Source organism: Bemisia tabaci, chromosome 4, assembly GCF_918797505.1.
Source record: "Bemisia tabaci chromosome 4, PGI_BMITA_v3".
NCBI classification, from domain to species: Eukaryota; Metazoa; Arthropoda; class Insecta; order Hemiptera; family Aleyrodidae; genus Bemisia; species Bemisia tabaci.
This window is the reverse complement of record NC_092796.1, coordinates 40,277,164-40,298,955: the sequence shown is the minus strand read 5'-3', so window position 1 is coordinate 40,298,955 and position 21,792 is coordinate 40,277,164. Positions and strand designations below refer to the sequence as shown.

The 21,792-nt window shown below is 37.1% G+C and overlaps 2 protein-coding genes across 2 annotated transcripts; one reads left to right on the top strand and one right to left on the bottom strand.

Annotated features, from left to right (window-relative positions):
• On the bottom strand, positions 1 to 15,503 carry dos (daughter of sevenless). Its single transcript, XM_019043018.2, has 7 exons — positions 15,330 to 15,503; positions 12,203 to 12,331; positions 10,953 to 11,133; positions 8,222 to 9,059; positions 7,164 to 7,468; positions 6,386 to 6,576; positions 1 to 5,832 (listed from the first exon to the last, which is right to left on the bottom strand). Exons 1-7 carry the CDS (start codon positions 15,411 to 15,413, stop codon positions 5,530 to 5,532), a joined length of 2,031 nt encoding a protein of 676 aa, XP_018898563.1. The 5' UTR covers positions 15,414 to 15,503; the 3' UTR covers positions 1 to 5,529.
• Positions 15,504 to 16,507: 1,004 nt separating this feature from the next.
• Positions 16,508 to 21,792, top strand: RpL21 (ribosomal protein L21). The gene is made up of 5 exons (XM_019043172.2): positions 16,508 to 16,666; positions 17,906 to 18,048; positions 19,266 to 19,399; positions 20,152 to 20,290; positions 21,679 to 21,792. Exons 2-5 carry the CDS (start codon positions 17,920 to 17,922, stop codon positions 21,760 to 21,762), a joined length of 486 nt encoding a protein of 161 aa, XP_018898717.1. The 5' UTR covers positions 16,508 to 16,666; positions 17,906 to 17,919; the 3' UTR covers positions 21,763 to 21,792.

Here is a 21,792-nt window from a genome sequence, read left to right as displayed (position 1 = left end):
TATCATTTATACAAAATTTTAATGAAAAATAATTACATACATAGATACAGAAACAATGAAGTAAAGGAATAATGGAAAATGAAACAATAAAACTATGGCTTCGCTACAAGATCACAAATGATTCACAATGATCAAGCTGTTTAGGGATTCATTAGATGAAACTGAAACCTAAAATTAAGATGACTGCCATTTTATGAGGAGTGAGCCAACATCACTTACATAGATACCTATCAAAAGTTCATTGACCTCTACCAACAATAAAAAACCCAAGAAAATTATTGGAATTGATGTAAGTAATCATGTGGTCAAAATTGGCTGAACTGCTTGCTTGCACTTTTCTCCTTTACATAGGAGAAGGCCCGATCAAAGACTTTATTTCGGCAGTATAATTCTACTTGTGTCTTACAAGTTCGATTTGAGACATCCTGGAAACCTGATGCTCCAGGGACCATTAAACATTGTGTAAGCAGGCACGGAAGAGATAAAATGACCTTGCGATCTACTTTGTTGTTGATCTCCAGTTCAAAAATAACAATTACTTCACATTGATTAAAAATAAGGTGAGAAGATAATCAATAGAAATCAGAAACTGTCCAGTTTGAATGATGATTTCATTATCAAGTTAATCTATAAATCTGAATATTAAAATTAATATGTAGAACAAACTTAAAATGATTAATTAATTTTAAAATACTGTAATCGATGTTTAGCTTCATTGGAAAAGAGCTGAGAATAGTGCATCAATGGCCGAAGTGTGAAAAGACGTATCTCTATTGCAGTGTCTCAGAATGTTAGCTTATGTTTTATTTTTTCAAGCAGAAACAACCCATCTTTACAGACAGAGTGTTGGGATTTTTTAGCCAACGTCTGTTAAAAATCAGCATAAAGCTGAAAAACTCAATACAGAGGGAAAAAGGTCATATGAGCACAATTTTCCCTAAAATATATATGAAGATCCTAACTAATGTTGTACGAAACAGCATATCTTTTTGAGGGACAATTGTGCTCATATGAGCTTTTTCCCCTCTGTATCGAGTTTTTCAACTTTATGCTGATTTTTAACGCACGTTGGCTAAAAAATTCCGACATACTGTCTTACGACCCATGTGTCAACCACAATCGGTTTGTGCAACTTTATAGCTTGCATTTAATACAAAATATTCTGGTGACATAGAGGAAAAATCAAAAAAGTTTCCGAGAAATTACATTAACTAGTTTTCCACAGAAAAAACAAAGTATGACAAAAAGTCTCCAACGTTGCAACCGGAGGTATGGGGTTTCGCACTTTTGCCATCGACATGTATGTAACTTTAATGAATACTTGAGAACAAATATGAATCATTAATATTGCATTTTAACAGAGACTAGGATAAATGAAATGAAGAAGTCAGGGGAACTGAGACAATAAGTTCTTCAAGTTTTAAATGAATATGAAAAACGGCACTCTTGGCGAATTAAAAAAACAAAAGGCACTGAATTTCACTTTGGGAACGTTACTATCATTATATCGGTAATTCTAGCTGCTACTGAGAAAAATATGTCGGCTGTGGTGTTAAATTAACATTTGATGAATCAAAGTGATTGAGTGAGTGAATCTGCGTAAAGTAAGAATCTAAGACAGAAAAATGAAAATGGTCAACAGCCTTTGCAAATGAGTCTACATTTCATTAGCAAGGAATAAAAATAAGATTCTTCTTAGAGGAAAATTTCACATTAAATATTGGATTCAAATGTTTTGATAATGCCAAGATGCTCATCATAAGCAAATTCTGTTTTAATTCCTACCAATTTTTTTAGATAGTGGTGAAAATAATGTGTAATTCATAGAATAATACCAAAGGGCTATTAATCTCCTTAGAGAAAAAAAATAAATTATTTGTCTGAAGTTTTTACTTGATCTGTGTAATATTTCCATCACCGATTCAATAATGATGAAAGCCTAGGCCAAGTCACCTGGGGGTAAAAAGAAGTCATCATAAAGCTCTTGAAAAAAAGATAGCAAAACATAATTAACACAACTTGAAGTAGTATTTTGCTGAGCTGCTCCGTCCAGCCAGTGAAATCATATCTACTGAGTTTCCCGGTTGAGTATTTATGAAGAGTATTACATGGTTTTGAATCATTAGAGGTACACTGACAAGTAGAAAGTTAAAAGTAAAATTGTTCAGAACATGTTTAAAATATGTTTTTCCGATTATTGATGGAGCATCATAACCGTAAGTTTAAATCAAACTTGCGATCCTCAAAAAGGCAAAAAAATAACAACGACAACAACCCTAAAAGACTGTCTTGCCAGCAAGAAGCCATTGTGTTCCAGAGTATGACTACTCCTTCCTCTTTTTCAATTGGCATCATTGAGAGAACGGTTGAATAAAAATCCAAACTTAAAACATTGAATTTAAAAGAGAGGTTAAAATGTTAACATGACAGTGGTATTGAAAAACTTTGAGAAAACTGGTCTGAGCAAGTTGGAGAGAGACACTCTCTTACGTCTATGGATATTTTACTGAAAGAAAATTGATAAAATAACTGCACAAACAGTTCTGTAGGAGGGTGTCTCTGAGTACTCTTTCGCTGCCATGAGGTTTCAACCCCACGATTAATTAATTCTGAGTTTGCAATGGCTCAGAAGAGGCCTGAATGTCTGTTACAAAGGTCTGTAAATAAAACATTTCAAGTTGACTAAAGAATTAGCAAAATTGGAAAATGTATCATAACTGAACTTTTCTAAATATTGTCTATACGACACTCAAGAGCTTTGTAGTTCAGGGCTGAGACGAAAATTGATCCCCAATGTAAGAACCAAAATCCCCTAAGCCATCCTTTCTCAGATATTTATCAATATCTCAAAAGTCAGCTAATTATGCACATACAATAACAGATTTACATAACACACAACAAAAATAAAGTAACAAGAAGACGACCAAGAGAGAAGAAATACGTAAATACATAGAAAGATTTCAAAGCACTGAATAGCTGATGGTACAATTTATACATATGCATACAAGATAGTAAGTAAGTTCACAATTAAAATAAAATTTAACACTTGTACATACAAAGATTTAATAATAAAAATATTTCTATGATTTTCATTTGCTAGAAAAAAAATAAATTACTTGTTAAGATATCACAGAACGTTAAATAATGAGACAAAGAGGTGTTCCAAAACTGGGCTGATAAGTCAAATGCATCCAGATGGAGTCTAAAATTTTTTGGGACGACAAAGTTAAAATTCCATCACTCTGAGCAATCAAGATGTTACCAAAAGTTTTTCTCCGTATCTTAGATACAAGATATGACTCTCTTGGTTGCAAAATATTAAACGTCAAAGATAAGCAAACCAAGTGATGTGAAGAAACATCAAAAGTCCGGTAATGCACTTACACTGATTTTGCAGTTAGACACTTTACTGTTTCCGGTAAAGTCCGTGTCGAATAAGTCTACGCACTTTTAAAGTGGGGCAAAATATCAGCTGTTTCCTGTTGGGCATTGAAAGTAAATACAAGATGACGGATCTTCTGTCTCATAGTAAAAGTGAGTCAATTTATGCGGCATGGACTCTAGGCAAGAGAAGAGTTCAAGATTTAAGAAAAAAAAATTTGAGATTTAAGGAGAGGAATTTTTATTTCAGGATATAATAATAAAAAAAGAAGTTTGAGCAGACCTAAGTCCAAATTCATAGTCCGTAGGTTTGTTTATTGTTTAAATCCTTGATTCTGTAAGTGTAAGAAATGACTTGTCTGTTCTCAAAAAGTTCACAATTACAATGTGTAAGTACAACTGATGTATGAGCGTAATGAGTCGATTGCAGGAGTCACAGAATTTCATATTGATAGTTGATACTTGTTAAGTATGCAAAATAATATTATTTGGTTACATCAGAAAACAATCCAAATTGGCTATCAACACATGATCTCTCTCTTCTCCTCCGACCCAATGATCAGGCAAATCAAAGGAAAAATCCTTTAGATGTCTGCTGCATGTTTCAGGGCAGAGATTCCACGCTTCATGCAACAAACTGATTTTTAGAGAAATAGAGAATCTTGACTAGTCAGATAGATGTGGAACACAACTTTTACAATAAAACAATTATCAAATGAAAGAGCTAATGACCGCTTTGGCACAGGGTGCAATTAAATTCAAGATAGCAGTTATCATTTTTCAGAGCTAGATTATGCGCCCAAATAAAACGGCTGATCACCTACTTAGGTGGTATTTGGAAGCAATAATCTGCAATGGTCATTTATGAGTATTGCAAATATTCTATTTATAAAGTGCGCATCAAGCTTGTGAAGTCATCTGATGAAAATTTTGATGATCAACAATCGAAGGAATGATAATTTCTAAAAAAATGAAATTATTTCATCATGCTACTATTACCAGCAACCCACCATTTGAGTGATATGTTATAACTGTACGGAAAATGACAGCTGCAATATAAAGGTTTAGTAATTTGGCCAAAATTAAACTATTTTTCTGACTGGGATGAGCCTGCTTCCATTCTGGAATAAATGAAGAAGAAAAAATCCTGGGAGTTCGATTATTTTGCAAATATTTTACTAAAATAGGATGTACTGATTCCTCTCTTCAGTCTCATGAAACAGGAAGTCTAACAATATCAAATTTGACCAAAAAGTGCTTGAGGAATTTTGTTGACGTGTTTCTTTTATTCTTAACTTATTTGACCAGGAAATGAGGAAAACAAAGAAGAGAACATTACTTTTTTAAATTGTTTGGCTCAACACGTAGTTTTAATCTTTTCGTAGGGAGAAAATTTTCCATGAGGGAGGAGATTTTGAGGCTGCAATAGGGACCAATTTTTGCACCCAAGAACTTAAAGCGTCCCTGAGGTTCACCACATGCTAACAAGTAACAGTGATTATCAGGATGCTTTTGTTTCATTAAATTCTTTTTTCAAACCACAAGGTAATAAGGATTGGGGGCGCGTACAATTAGCGGACGCATACAGTTTTCATGTAAATAAGGCAGTTTGATCGAGACATTTAAAAAAATTTGCTTATCACAACAGTTGAAGGCCCTGAAAAAATTGGATTAGAAATCACAATTGAGCATAAGGCACTTGAAAAGAAGAGTAGAAAAACATTTTGGAAGAGAAATTCTTGGAAACTGAAGGCAGATCAACAAGAAAACTTTGAAACTTTCTGATGAACTGCCATCAATGTAACTTCGAACAGTGATAATTGCTGAATGGAATTTAAGACTTAAAATTCTTTGGATCCTTGAAAAGAGTACTAAATTTGATCCAGCCTGAATGTCACCAGGTTCAACAACCCCAAAAAGACACTACTCATAGATTCAGCGATCTGATGGTCAAAACCGTCACAACTCATTTTGGTAGTTTGATGTGGATCATCACAACTAGCACCAGTAAAGGCAAAAGTGATTTAACTGATAACTGCACCGGTGCTCAAAGCAGTTTCACTAAGAATTAATGCTGAATTTGCAAAAATAACGAGACTTGAGATTTTCAAAGAAAACATGGGCTAATTTTTCTACGCAAAGCTATGGTCAAGAGGGCTCCGCTGTTGTTAATGTGCCTTGTTTTCTATCTTCCTCAGCTTTCTGTCTAGTCCGGTTAAATGCCTCTGTTTTGAGAAAATCGACTGTTTTATAAACTGTGGCAGTCGTGATACCTTGCGGTGACCGCGGTAACGGAGCAGAAACTGCTGGTGGAGTAGAGGGGTTCATGGTAGAAGCTTCGGTAGAGTCCAAATCTAAATCAAGATACTGAATTTCATCTAATCGCTTTGATCCTGTGAAGCTCTTGCTCATCAAAGGAAAACGCAAACTATCTTGACTGTAAATGTAAGTCTGAAACAAAACAGAAATTTCATAAGTACTTTAGTGATTCTAGTACGTTCATTAGTATCTATATTTTAATTTGATATCTTCTTAGTTTTATGTCAGATTTATGATCACTAAAGGAAAAACTGGCTTCACCTCAGAGTATGGTGTTTCAAACTTGAATTGCTTTTTGCAAGAGGACATAAATCCATTATAATGCTTCAAGAGTGCAGAAGACAATTTATTTTAGGATCACTATTATAGTACGGAAGTTCAAGTACGGAAAAACCATTACTCCAAACTCTTTCAATCTCGAACATTTGATCCTTCTCCAAGTTATATCTACAGATCCAACAAGTCGATTTACATGTTTTTTGGCAATCATGAGGAAGCCTAAGCCAATCAAGTAACATTGGGGAATGTAACCAAAGATAATGTATAGATGAGTTCACTGACTTAAGATTTTCCATTCATAAGCCAGATTTTTTATTGCTGCACTGTGAACATTAGATTTTGGCCATTTAGGAACAAGGGAGAGTTTCTTTGAAAATGAAGCGCATTAGGTTTCAAAGTTACATACTTGATCGTCTTCGGGTGAGGTGCGATAACCACCACCATCCTCTGAGCTAGACTGGTGTTTGTGCTGATGTTTGAGACTATTGCCATTGTGCTGCAGATTTGGAGGAGTTGGACTAGGAGCTGCTCTTGGTTTCCGTTTCCCCATGCTACCAGCAGGAGGTGACGCCAACACAAGCGTCCGGTGAGTGACATCTAAAATCAAACAGGTGATTATTCTCTTAGACAATTGTCTGCAATGCTTCATTAGTCCATACATTAACCGATGTCAATAGATTTACTTAAACTAATAATCACAAGCAAGAAGAGTTACTTAGATAGCTGCGCATGAATTTCTTCTCAACAAAATGTAATCCTCCTAATTCACGATGGAGAGCGTAGTTGTGCGAACGGACTGATCTTCGTTCAATGATAACAAAAAATTTCAATTCAAGGGTGCACACTATCAGCGCTTCTCTCTTAAATCAAGCTTCAAAGCCATATCATATTCTTCTCATGAAAATGATTTCAAAAGTCTTTTAGAGTTCTTCGATTTTGTTTCGAAAAGCTGTCATCGTGCTCTAGCAGCTTCCAAGAGGTAAATCTTGCCTTCTTGAGGACATTTATAAAAGAAAAAATTACAGACTTTCCAAAAAAATTCAAAATAGGTACCAATGATTTTTCGGAACTTACAAAAAAAAACAAAGAGATTCTACAAACCTTAAAGAATGCAAGAAAATGACATTTTTTTCAAGTCATGGATTATTCAATTAGTTATCACAAAAAATTAAGAGTCTACTTACGAGTATCATCCCTAGATTCATGCGTTTTCTTAAGGGTGCCTGGTTTCAACTTGCGGTCAACATTTGGAGGCAACGGTGAGGGCTCGTTAGACGTTGTTGAGTTATCGGAAAGTTTTCGTCCTGGCTTCAATTCCCTATTCACAGCAGGGGGAGTAGGGATGGTTTGTCCAACTGCTACATTTCCTGGAGCTGGACTTGGCAGGTTGGAATAGACAGCTGTGTTAGATGTTAAAGATGAAGTCTCGGATCTTGGTGACTCCGGGGCATCCTCTTGTGAATGCGAAACAGGTAATGCAAAATCATACCTATGAAGTAATCGTAGCAAGAAATTAACTTCAATTAAAATTAAGAAAATAAGGTAAAATTCTTCATTAAAACAAATTTAAAGAAAAACTTTTTCACAGGAAGAGGGGCTCAGGTTCCCGGGACAAAAATTTTGGTTGATGAGGACCAAAAAGCCTTATGTAAGCTTCCGATTCGAAGCGTTCTTTAATCCTCCGCAGCAAGCTGAGAGGAATCTACTACTAGGTGGCAATAAAGAGCATACTACACTATTATAATCTGACATGGTTAAACTCTCTCGGTGCAGCATTGAGAAATTAAAAACCTATTTAAACCAAAACTATACTTTTTAACTATGAAACTTCAAAACATCCTGAAGGCTCAGGTTTTCTCTCACAGAGGTGCAAATGGACAGAGCAGCCTCTGGCTGTGATTTAATGTTTTTTCTTTAAGAGCAATTTCTCAAATCTCCTCAGAATTTCCACCAAAATATTTTAATTTCTTAAAACTTTTGACAGAAAATTCCAGGATAAAAGAAAAAAAAGAGAGTCATCACTTTATCTGAAAATTGTTTCAAATCGCCCACTGCACAAAACTTTAACCTTACTGCATCCTGAATTCTCACATTTTTTACATTTCTCCTGTCCTCAAAGGAACTTACAAGGCATTATTATTACCTGGACCGATTTTTATTTAAACATTGTAAAAAGAAAATAATATTACATGTTAACAGAGCTTCTAGGGCTACACCTCAAGAGAAAGGTAAAATATCTTACCTAAAAACGTCTCCTTGCACTCTCCCTGGTGCTGCATTTGTGTAGCAATGCCTGCTTGTATTTTCCACCTCTTTTTGGCCTTCCTCAGCACACATTTGATGAGATCGTGGGAAATCGTAAGTCTCGTCAGAGATCAAAGGACACTCTTCCGGTTCTGAGTTACTGGGTGATTTATTCGTTTCCGATGGGTTTGTCTCTGACGGAGAGTTCAGAACTAAGTGCAAGGGTTTGGGAGGGCGTGGTGGAGGCGGGGCACCAGCATCTGGCTTTGTGAATTTCCTTGCACTCAGTGTTTTTGGTAACTCGCCTTCTATAGAGGAGTCTGAAGGTCGTGGAAAAGTCTCCCAGTTCACCGACGGTTTATTACTTGTAAGTGACTCATCATCAGTGAAGACGGACTCTTGATCTGTCGCAGGGCTTTGCAAGGGGGGAGTTCCTTCTGAAGAGACATTGCGCAGATCCAGGTTACCCGGTGGACGCAACCGCCGCGGTGAGTCATATTCATCATCTGTTATTCCTGTTATAGTTTTAGAATATGTTTTGTTTGAGAAGTGAGAGGATGGATTATTCAGATTCGAAGGAGGATTTAGCGAGGGGTTTGGTGAAGGCGTTGGAACAGGAGAGGGGGTGAGCGGACCGGTGCCATTTTGGAAAAGGAGAAATTGGTTAAGGCCAACAGGACTAGAGAGAGGTTTCCCCGAAATGCACTCAGAAATTGGGATGTACGGACCAGAAATACTTGTAGGCGAAACCGGAGGTGAAGCTTCTGCTGTTTGCGTCGAGTCTGCAGCTGAGGCTGTAGATGTTGACTGATCTTCTGTTTCGTTGAAATCATAAACTGAAAAACAAATTAGAAAGCGAAGATATTAGTGGCCTTTGAATATTAAAGTTTTAACCTCATACAAACCAAAGCTGGTGGTGAGTAGAAGGTAATTTTAAAAAATAAGGTGAAAAGGTAGATTGTTCATGAGTATAAATTGTTAATTGAATCTTATTTGCCCTTCAGACAAGATAAAAATTAACACTGTGGTTGATTGGTCAATGTACTGACGATTTTGGTACAGGAACTACTGGACTTGATTTCATATTTGATTGCTTAAACTTTGCTGGATCCAACCACCTGATCCTTCTCTCTGATCTGCGACTCTCCCACAATTACTGTGCTATATGCAGGCATTAAGATGTTGATAATGTAAGGATTTAACTGACCTGTAGAGAATAACTTGTTAAGTACTCTACAATACAGATGCATAATTCTCTTCCCAGATGATGAAATTATGAATCTACCTTGCAAAGGTAGCTTGGGAACATTTTTCTGTCAATTAAAAAATCTTCTCTGTAGTAATGCTTACTACGATTTGAATGAATTCTTAAATGGTTCATTTTCCAAGTTCCTTTATACAGCCTCTTGACATATACCATAGCTATAGCTGCCATGTGAAAGCAAGTATCTATGCATTCAAATATATGAATTTCATTCAATTTTGAATACATTATTGTTCCGCTTGAAATAATTCCACCATTGATCAGGTAATCCCTCCATGGTTTAAGACATTATTGGTATCATAATTAATTATTCAAATTCTCTTGGATTACAGATCATATTACAGAAACTTCATGTACGGAGATCACTCTATCTCTCTATCTTTGGGGATGGTCTGAAATAGGGCTATTTTCAAATTCCTGCTTCTGACTTGTCCTTTGTTCCGGATTTTCTACTCAATGAATGGGTTGCCATATGCGGATTGAGCCTAGCTGCATTAAAATCTGCTTAATATTGTTCTCGAGTTTAATTTTTTGAACAAAGAACCGATCAACAAATTTTCATGAAACCCTCTATAAATGTCCTCTAGATTACAGGGAATACATTCACTAAAATTTAAAACTGAACTAGCTGCTTCAGCTCGCTACACTCACTTGCACCGCTAGCCGAGGGCTTCGCCCCTTGGACCCCCAGTCACTCGTGGAGCGAGTGACTGTTGGCTCGGGAAACGAGCCAAATTTTGCTACTACAGGTAATTAAATGACTTCATTGAATACGACGTTTTTTGTACGTCTATCTTTAGGGACAATTTCAACTTTTACTTTTCATGAGACGTAGCCCTCGAGAGTGCAACGTAAAGTTGTCCATGGGTGAATGCAGGCTGTGGCAGGTAAATGCCAACACGATCTAATGTCTGACCCTGGGCTTCACTGATGGTATAAGGCTCTACTGGTGGAATAAGTTAAATTGACTTGAGAGACATTTTGAAACGTCGGTCGCGCAAATCGAAAAACCAAGGGGTGCTGGCACATCTAGAGCTTAAGAGCTTTCATTTAAAACAAATCCTAGGAAAATCGGTCCAGTGGTTTCCGAGATCGAATTAGCACAAACCGCCCAAACTGAAGGAGGACAAAAAAAGCCTTAGGATATTAAATATATAGATTTTGATTACTCTCCTATTGAAAAATTAAACACGAGAGGACTTCACTCGGCCTAAATCTCTAAAAATTTGTAAGCCCGGAGCATGAACTTGTAGTTCCAGCATCTTAACTGGGCTAAATTGAGTAAAAAAAGGGGGAAAAGGAAATGAGGCAGCTTCTGATGTAGTTAGGCTACTTCTGGTAAACTCTGCCAAAATAAAAAATTTTTTGCTCCTAAAATTGTATTTATTCCGGTAAAATGATGTTTGTTTTCTCAAAAACAAGGAACAACAAGCAGAGAGGAAATAAAAGGAAGAAGAAAACTTACAATTGTTAGTATCCTCCTGAGAATACGCTTTTAAGCCACAGACTTGACAAACACAATCGACCCAACGGTTCATTTCTTCTTCAGAATCTGCAGCTAGATAGTACGTCCTTTTTGGTGTTTTCACATCAAACATATGTTGGTACTTGAGTTTACCATTTTCAAATTGAAAACCAGCATCCACCTGTAATCAACCCAAAATTTAGCTTAGCTTTTTTAGGAAACAAAACCAGGCCATGAAATAAAACCTGATGCCAGGATTGTTGATCTAATGTTTTAAATTGAAAATTGATAGTGATTATGAAAAAATGGAAAAACTTGTTCTGGAGTTTATAATATTTTCAAAAGTCCAAACTTGTTGGTTATGTAATTGATGAATTATTATCTATTCTGCTCAGAGGAAAGAAATTGTGTGATGGGTCAGTTGCGCTGGTCACAGAATCATGTTTTGATGCTTAATTTTTGTAGATTAGCTGAAAATAATAGGATCTGTTGAAACTGCAACTTTCTTTGTTCTACATTAACGGAGATATCGCCCTTTGAAAAGTCAGGTTTTTGACGTCATCCACCATGGCATTGACACTCTTGATTTATTCCTCTTTTGTTCGATCAGTGATGCAGAGGGTGTAACGCGAAACTTTCGCAACGTTAAATGTAAACAAACTGAAAGGTGAACTGACTGACCGCCTAATCTCTTCGCGGCAAGTGCGTTATCTCCTGATAAGCAGATCTTTAAAGTGTGAATCCGTCTATTTCTTAAATTTGTTTACGTTTAACTCTGTTGAAGTTTCGAGTTGCACCCTCAGCATCACTGATTGAACGAAAGAGGAAGAAACTAAGATTGTCACTGCCGCGGTGGATGACATCAAAAACCTGACTTTTCAAAGGGCAATACCTCGGTTCATATTGAATATACAAAGTTGCGGTTTGAACAGATCTTATTGTTTTTTGCTAATCTACAAGAATCAAGCATCAAAACGCAATTCTGTGACCAGCACAACTGACTCATACAGCATTAAAATCATTCAAACTACCAGAATGTAAAAATTTCAACTAAGAATATTGTTACAAATCAAAGTCAAATCATGCATTCGGGGAGGCGCTCATTAAGGAATCATTATATCATTAATTAGCTCTTAATCATCATTAAGGAAGAAATTCAATGTCAAAGAGTTCTGAGCCAGTTTGGTGTGCTTGTTTTAAGGAGTAGCTATCATCAAACATTTGCTCAGAGGAAAAAATTAACAGCTCACCTGTTCACATTGATCCAAATCAATTTGACCTTTTAGTTTTCTACAGTTCCTGTCTGTGAAGTAACAAAGGAAATACTGTCCCGGTAGTTCCCCTGAGTGCCGTAAAACAAACCATCGTTTTCTCCATCGCTGAAACAAACAGTGAAAGTCAGTGAAACCGTCCCAAAATAAAGCGAATACATTTTAACAATGTCATTCAAGTAAGCAGCTTTTAGCAGAGAGATTTCCTGTGATAATATACTCAGGGTCTTCAACGTTATTTATATTTAAAATTTCCATACTTTTTCGGTATTTTTTTACTATTTGGTGGAACATCCTTTACAAAAAAAATTCTAAGTTCCTAACTTAGTCAGCCCTTGGTCCTTGAGCAAATGCACCTCGATGAGAAACTCCAGTAATTTCCTGACTTGCTCTCCTAATTCCTAGAATTTTTCTGACTTCCCCACTCTCAGAATTTGTCCTGATCTAACTGGAAAAAATTGATGGGAATATTATCAAACAAACAGCTCTGAAATGGTTTTTCCACCCATATTCAAAGGGTACTTGTAGTTAGGTGGTACTGAAGTTTTAGACAGGTAATGACTTTTACTTTCCTAGGGAAAATTAACAGAGAATTAAACTTCCTAACAATTAAACACCTTAGTTTTAGCTGGTAAATTAAGGGAGCATTTTAGGCCCACCTAAAATTGTTGAGCCTCCTTACTCACTGTTCGCCAACAACTTGGGGTACCCCATGAAAACTGTTCAAGACAGAATATGTCAAAAGTGAAACCTAGAAAATGCAATTCTTGATGTCATAAATTTCTGTAGTTCCTTTATTTTCAACGCAAATATACTAAAAATTTGTATACAAAATTGTCAATGGATATTCTTGGAGGGCAAAAGAGAAACCCCACAAAATATTATGGGGTAACAATAATATGTTGATCGTCAGCGAGTTAGATATGATGAGAAATCTTCAAAATGAGGGAAAGGCAGATATGTGGTTTTGTTTCTTATTAACTAGTGTAATGCTGAGCCTAAAGTGGGGGGGGGGGGGGTGGAGAAGAGGATATCGTTTCAAAGCAATGGCAAGGATAGTTTACATTTGTTTAGATAAATAAAAAGTTAGATAAGCTATCAGCTCCCACAGGAAACGCACAGCTCAGGATTGTGTCACACACTGCACAAATGGGATACACTCATCGTACCATAAACTTCACAATGGCTGAGTTCCAAAACCCCATAGCTCAATCAAAAAGTTTTGACATTTTCTGCACACATTCAAATTGCTGGGAGGAAAAACAAAATAACATTTGGACTATAATTTTTAAAGGATAACTCTGGATTTGAGAGTTAAAGCACAGGAAATTTCAAGCAGAGAAGTTAAATCTCACCCTCTCCTTTAAAAAACTTAGGTAGGTATGCATAAAAAATTTGAGACATTGAAATTGAAAAACAAAATTTGGAGTTCAGACATGATTCAATAGCATGAAAGATGCATTGTACAAAAACCCACAGATATTGAACACGTTTGATGACGGATTTGGAACACAATTTAACTTTGATAAACGGCAACATTTTTGGGGCAGCTTGTTTGTGAAAAAGAGAGCTGAGCTCAAGGGGTCATCTAAATCATATCACAGAAATTTTGTCCCCACCCTTCCCCCTCATTATCCACCTGTCTCGCGGGTTCGAAGCTATACCAAAAAAAGCACATCACACCTTGCCAGACTCTCTCCCTGTTTCACGTAAAAATTGTCATCTTTCAGACCTAATGAAATAGTCTTGACAATTCTCAATTTTCCAGAACTGCCGACACCCTGTGTGCTGAAACACTGAGAGAATCAGCATTCCTGGAATGAGTAATCAGGAGCGAACAGAAACAATAATAAAAAGGGAAACTAGAACTAAACTTCTATCCTCAATTAATTCTTTCTGGCACAAATACTTGAGAAAGTAGGTGAGTGACTTAAAGTTTGCTGGTTCATTCCTACCTCTTTTAACTTAAAAAATCCCTGATCCCAACATCACTTTCCGAGTTAAGAAATTGAGCATGAAGAGGACAAGTGGGACATTCTCGATGAAAATGTGGTTTAAGCAACACCATATCATCAAGGTGAGTTTGTTGATGACTTTTAATGTTATGGAGAAGCAGTTTTCCAAGTTGGAACAGGAAAATTTCATACGCAGTTTGACTTTTGATGAAATCAATTAAAAAGCTTTCACTTGAACTGAAGGGAAGGTTTAACCGCGACAGGATGTGCAAATCCTTAAAGAATTCTAGGCCCAGCTCCTTCAGGTAATTGAGGAAGCATGAGAAGTTCTTTGACTTTATGAATTTATACCTGTCAATATTTTTGCCAAAATAACAAGCTATGAAACTTGACGAGGCTTCCATATTCAACCCAGTTGCCTTCTTATCAATTACTTTCTAAGTTCACTAAATATCCCATTTTGGACTACTTAGTTATTGAGCTTGAGTTTATTTCTAGTTAAACAAACACAACAGTGAATAAAAATGGGACCGACAATGCAGTGTTTACTCAAATCTAGAAGTGCTTTGGTGTTACAGACGAACTCTTGCTATCGATTGACGACTGATCTTCGAGATTGAGATCAAATGAGGGATTAGAGTAGTAATCTGAGCTGAAAGTGTTCCCTCCCTATGAGATAAAAGTGTGAGATTCCGATACCCCGCTCAAAATGGTCAGCCTACTGGGGTCGATATCAACGTTGACGTTCTTGAAACCAGAGCTACAAAAACTTATTACAGAGGAGCTCTTCCTCATGCGGCAGAGGCAACTTGGGAGACCATTTCTTAAATGGAATTGAAAAAGAGAGTGGTGAACTGTAAGTGTAGGGAGGGATTTATAACATGTAGAAGTATTCTGAGTGAAAAATATTAGCCAGAAAAGAACCTCAACACTTATATTTCATCCAACTTTTTAAGATGAAGAAGGCCAGAGAAAGGTCATGAATATGTCGACTCTTACTTAAATACTTGATGGATGTAAGAAATCAGTAATGATAGGTGTTGTTTTGACAAGTGGGGGCATCAAAAACAAAGGTAAAATTTAAATTAACTCCAAACAGAAGATGGATAGGTAATGGCTACGAAAAATAATGCGGTTAACTTGGTACTTACAGCTCTCCAAATCCTTTTGGTAGGTGGTGATTTTGTCAACCATCCCTCGCACACAATTTCCATATTATCAGATTTGCTAGTCATTTTTGATTGACGTTATAACCCCAGTAAGGGACTTGGGACCTCCAAGAAGTGAATCAGCCTTCAGCCATGACACTTTAATGCACAGTGCTACGTTGCCGTTTTGAGAGTCTTCCAGTTTCAGCAATACGTGGAACACCATACGACCTCAAAATACACATATTTTTGGCAACGATGTACAGTGTGTGGCTGTTAGTATTTTGCTGTCGCGATCGGCTGCGATCGGCGAGACAGAATGCCAAGGTTTACCGTCCGTCATTCAGTATGCGTCAATAATTATTGTGTGCGTCGTTACAGATGTTCAAATTTCATTCCGTAACTATTTAAAAGATGAGAAAATAAATTTTTCGTTTTACTTATTTTTTACCCGTGCTTGTTTTCTCTTCTCTTTGAGCATACCCCCCCCCCCCCCCCCCGGTCCCAATCCTCCGTCAACATTGCCTTAATTTTGTCCAAGATAGAGACAGGAAACAATAAAGTAATGCTTGGCAGTATTACGGCAATCCTGTCATCAGATTACCCTGCACTTATAGCATGCGGCTGAGAGCCACAGGTGCTACAGAGAATCAGGAACAACATAAAATATATTCCGTAGCACCGCCACGTTGGAAAGGATAACTCGAGCTAAAATCAACAAACCCCTATGATGTTGTACCTTTTCTAAAAGCTCTCAACCGGGTCTTGCAAAACCTCTTGATGCTCTAAAAAAAATTCGCAAAAATTTCGCCGATTTTCAACTTTGATCCCCCGCCGAGTCTCGCGAAAATTTTTAGGGGACTTGGAGCTTCGGGGAAAGATGGGGCATTCTTGCGAGGGTGAGTAGTGTAGGGCAAGTCTCGAAGGTATCCGCCACGAGCGTGAAATGACTGAAATGACCTAAATGACCCATTTTGCCGACAAGCCCACCGCCTCTCCCGCCCTCCTAGATGGAAATCATTGCACAATTTTTCATTAAGTATACTCAAATAAACTATTTATATTTGGATAAGTGCTTAAATATTTTTAATCGGATTAGAAAATGCAAACCACAATCATAAAATAAACTTTTTGCTTACGCTTCGAAAAAGCTCGTTTGATACGCGGTTTTTTAAAGGTCCCGCTTCTTCCTCTGGTCCGCTTTCAGTCCTTTCATTTTCATTCCTGTGGTTTTTGCCGACTTCCAGCCCAGCCTCGTCTCTCGGAATCTGGCAACGGTCTAGGCGCTTGGCAAACTTTGTCAGTTTACAGCGTGGAAAGTGTATTAATTGTTGAAAAATGTAAGTACTCTTCAAAATTTAAGTAATTCTAAGTTTATTGAGTAATATTCTTTTGAATTACAAGCAGAGAATCATGGCTCCTACGCTTTCACCTACCTGTAGTGTCGGTAACTTTCTAACCTCTCCACAGTTGACACATGGCCTTTTCATTCATTTCCCAATATTTCCTTTTTATTATTCCTTTTGCCCTCGTTATTCTCACGAATCACTTCAGAGGTAAATCATTTCCTCAACGGAAGTTAACCAGTACAGTACGTGGTATCATTTCCACGGATTAATACTTTTATGTTTGAGACCCAAGCCTCTGGCAGCCCATCTAGTGCATCTTGCTGCGGTAAATGTCCATGATCACATCTTTCATCTCATCAATGATGCCCTAAATGACACCACTACTCTGACAATTGACCGTAAATCGTCTCGTGGATTGACAGTACTAAGTTATGAGTTTGAGTTTGTGGACATTGAAGCACAGGAGATAATCGTGACGAAGCCAGGCGAAGTACAGTCCTAAGTGGGAATTCAAGCTGTTCTGTGCATGTATACATCCAACTTGGATTCAAAATTACTGATCCTCAGTTTTCAGTGCTATTGACTGTCTTATTCTTGAGAATGTTGGGAAGCTTCAGTCCAAGATTCCTGGGATAAATTTCAATTTTTTGGTGGTAGAAGTTCAATTTTTTGATCTTATTAGTCTTTACCCCAGAAATGGTGGTGAGTTTTGGTCATTAATGGGAGAAAGTCAATCATACTGGTCGTCAAAGTGCCAAATCACGGATCTCATTGTAGAACGATGTAGACTTCCTGTTATACTTCATATTTTCCTCAAAACTCCCTTAATATTTCTTCCCTGTCAGCACAATACATTCAATGTTCATTTCAAATGGAAAAGTTGGCTCGCTTCTCCTAGCCAAAATATGACAGGAGCAGATATTTTTGAAACATTGCTGTGGAGATATGTGGTTTTGAACTTTAGCCATTAATATTGTGGAGGCTTGAAACTTTCTGCACCCTCAAGTGGTGCCATCTGGATGCATGTATTTAGCTGTTAGGTGGAACTGTTTTGGAGAAAATGAAAGATCTACTGCTGTCTGACTGATCGACGATTTGGGAAGAGTTTGCTCTGTGACCTCATTTTCTATTATGAATTTCCCTGTTTGCCAAATAGCTGAATTTGCTGAGGTATTTGCAACTTTTAGATTGTAGAAATGCATTTTACATGATGTTTTCATTTTTTTGCAGATCCCTAAGACAAAATGGTCAACTCTAAAGGTTATCGTCGAGGAACTCGGTACACCTTCGCCCGAGATTTCCGCAAACATGGTCTCATCCCACTTTCCACTTACATGAAGACATACAAAATTGGAATGTATGTCGACATTAAAGTAAGTTGGAATGTCCTCCCTCTCAGATTTTTCTTTCAATCAAAATCTTGCTTGAAACAGATGTTGCATCTCCACCTCATTAGCCCATTTGCATGCGATGATCAATGGGCCTGTTGCAAACTTTTGCTAGAGCCAAAATAAGAGTTGTCTCTTACAGGTAATGTCTCAAAAATCACGATGAGCGCATCGGCAAAGTCTGAAATGCACTTATAACTTCACAATCTGCTTGAGAATTTTGTGTTTTTTTGAGCTTCCCGCTTCAAAAACGATATTACAGCACAGGTGAACATTTTGTTAGAGGAGTCGTTCCATCGTCGGCAATATTCATCATGGCCAACGCTTCCGCAGTTTCGTGCATAATTCGAGGAGAGATCAAGGTCAATGAAAACGGGCGAGGAAACTATGAACGTAAACTCGCCGATTGTTAGGTATCTGGTCTTATCCTGGTCAGGTGTTATCTCGTCCAGTTATACGTGTTTTGGCAGATTGGCATCGGCCATGATGAATATTGCCGACGATGGAACGACTCCTCTAACAAAATGTTCACCTGTGCTGTAATATAGTTTTTAAAGCGGGAAGCTCAAAGAAATGCTAATCTCTTTCGCAGATTGTGAAGTTATTAGTGCATTTCAGACTTCGCCGATTCGCTCATCTTGATTTTTAAGACATTATCTGTAAGAAACAACTCTTATTTTTGCTCTAGCAAAAGTTTGCAACAGGCCCATTTGCCTGCATCACCTAGAAAGTCAATGATTTTTTCAGTAAAGATACTCCGTCACTCCTTATGAATAAAAATCACCAGGATTTATTCTAGTTACCAACAGAATACTTCAAAATAATATTTAGAACAATGCTACTAGCACCATTCATGAGAAAGTTGGAGGAACATGATAAAACGATGGACCAGCAACACTGCCACATGCCGCAATGGGCGTGAGTCAACTTGTCCATGCATGTTTGTCCCAGGTGATTGTAATGAGTGTACTTGTCAATACATGCATATGGGTTGATTCAATGAAAATTGAAGAAAAAGTAACACAGCACTGATTTCATTAAAAGGGTTTGTATAAAAATTCCTTAGAGGCTCGTGTGAGAAAAAAGGAGGAGAAAGGGAATTTCATGTTCTGTACTCTCCAAAAACTAGACAGACTCAATAGGTGTAAATAATTGTAAAATTTCATCTGCTTTGATTCACAAGTTTAATTTATTTCCATCAGGGTAACGGTGCAGTTCAAAAAGGTATGCCCCACAAGACGTATCATGGAAGAACTGGCAAAGTTTACAACGTCACCGCTCATGCTGTTGGTGTCATTGTGAACAAAAGAGTTCGCAACAGGATCATCCCCAAAAGGTCAGTGATCATAATTTTAAGATTCTTCTCTGTGTAAGACTAGTCAAAACTCCAAAAAAAACCATTAGCTTTTGTAAAGCTTCAATTTTACTGAAAAATTTTCCTTTTTCTCCAGCTAAAACTCTTTATCCTGTTATTATCTGTTTATTATTTTAACCTTCTTGGCTTCACTGTCATACCTGGCTTGATACAGAAAAGCTGCTGCTATTATTTATTATTGGATGTGAACTTCTAAGGAAAAGTCAAGTAGTACCCCACCTAGTTTTGATCGGATTATGGCCAACAGTAACCACACTCAAAACTACCAGACCCCTGTTTTGTTGTCCGCAAAAGGACCTGGGAATACTAAAAAATATTTTTGTAACTTTGGTGCTGAGTGTAATTGAGGTAGCCTCTCCTGATGTAATCATGCTTGCCAAAATTGGGGGGGGGGGGGGGGGGTGTAATTGTGGCTTTCCTTGTTCTAGACTCCTGGCAAGTTGTTTCTTTTAAAAAAACAATTATGACCCCATTAATCCTTTGGTTGATAGATAGTGATACAACAAGCTAGATGTACACTAAAGTTCAGACCTGAACGAAAGTAATAAGTTAACATATCAAACTATAGTTTTGCTGAATTAATACTTTTTTATTTTTCCAAAGTGATGGAAACTAAAAAAGAACAAAATAAACTTTCTATTGTTAGATGATGCTCCATTCAAGTCACTTCGTAATTAATCAAATTGCACAATAATCTTTTGTTTCTCTCACAGAATCAATGTACGGATTGAACATGTAAAGCCCTCAAAATGCAGAGATGGCCACATCCGGAGGGTACAAGAAAACGAAAGGCTGAAGAGAGAAGCCACAGCCAAAGGAATCAGATTACCCAAAAACTTCCTCAAAAGACAGGTGAGATTGATTTCTTTTCAAGCTCATAATGAATTTTGGCGAATTTTTTTGTATCTCTTCAAGATATAGATCAAACTTATTTATTTGAAAATAGTCAGTTTTAAGAGAATTATTATTTGCAATTTAGCTGTTGTAATGGGTTACATTAGGGTCGTATAAAGTTTCAAAGATTCTTTGAACTCCTCAGATGAAGATTTCTGTAAGGAGCACACAATCTGTTGATATCTGTATCTTTTACACCTTCAGGCAGCTGTGATTTTTTGACCTTTTGATTGGAATCACATGTATAAAAATAATGAAGTCTAAATCTAACTTTACAATGTGTGTGCAACAGCTTAAGATTTGAATCATAACTCCGATGTGGAGTGCCAAGTCCTTGAAAAGTCCGGAAAAACCTGGAAAAGCCAGGAAATTCAGCTGCAGAATCTTAAAATTTTTGTTTCCAACCAACGCACAGCATCCTTTCAATTTCAAGAGACTACTTACAATGGGCCTGTTGCATGCAAGAGATGCAGCCGCGCGAATAGACTCTTTAGAGGTTAAATGACACAAAAATTACGATGGTTACATTAAAGAAGTCTGAAATACACTCCTTACTGCGCAATTTGCGTTGTTAGGAACGCGTTTTTTCAAATTTCCCGCGTCTGGGGGCAGTTTTCTAATCACCGAAAACGAGCAAACGGCGGGCTCGGTGATTACCGGAAGATGCAGAGTCGTTGTTGTTGTTGTTATTTTTTCCGTCAGTTTGTTTACAAACCCAACGTGATCTCTTATAGTGGTCCATATACGCTTTAGGCAGTAACCAGATCGATCAACTTTTAAATGTCCGACGCAATCCTTCTACATTTCATTTCACGATATCACGATCTCCGATTTTTAGGTTATGTTGTCAGTTTTAGTTGACCGGAAATAGCCGCGAGTTGTGTTAATTGTTTCCGTTAGAAAACTGCCCCCAGACGCGGGAAATTTGAAAAAAGCGCGTTCCTACCAATGCAAATTGCGCAGTAAGGAGTGTATTTCAGACTTTTTCAACTTCACCATCGTAATTTTCGTGTCATTTAACCTCTCAAAAGTCTATTAGCACGGCTGTATCTCTTGCATGCAACAGGCCCATTTTTTGTGAAAATAAGTTGTATGAAAAATCATGCCAAAAGAAATTATTGATTAGTTAGGGAATTTCGAAATCCAAGAAAACTTGTGACGGCATCATAGATACTGTGATTATTTCTTTCACTGTCATTCAACTTTGGCATACATCATACTAAAAAATATTTTAGTATAATTAGGACATTTTGAAGTTCAACCAATATAGTTCTTGTGTTTTTTTCTTATTTTTTATTTTATTACTTCTACACATCAAGCTTCCATGTTTCTTTTTTTTGTTTCAGCCGGAAGGACCAAGACCTGGCCACATTGTTAAGGGACAGAAACCAATTGACCTAGCTCCGATACCTTATGAATTTGTTGCCTAAGTTTTTATATTAAATTTTTTTTTTTTTTAA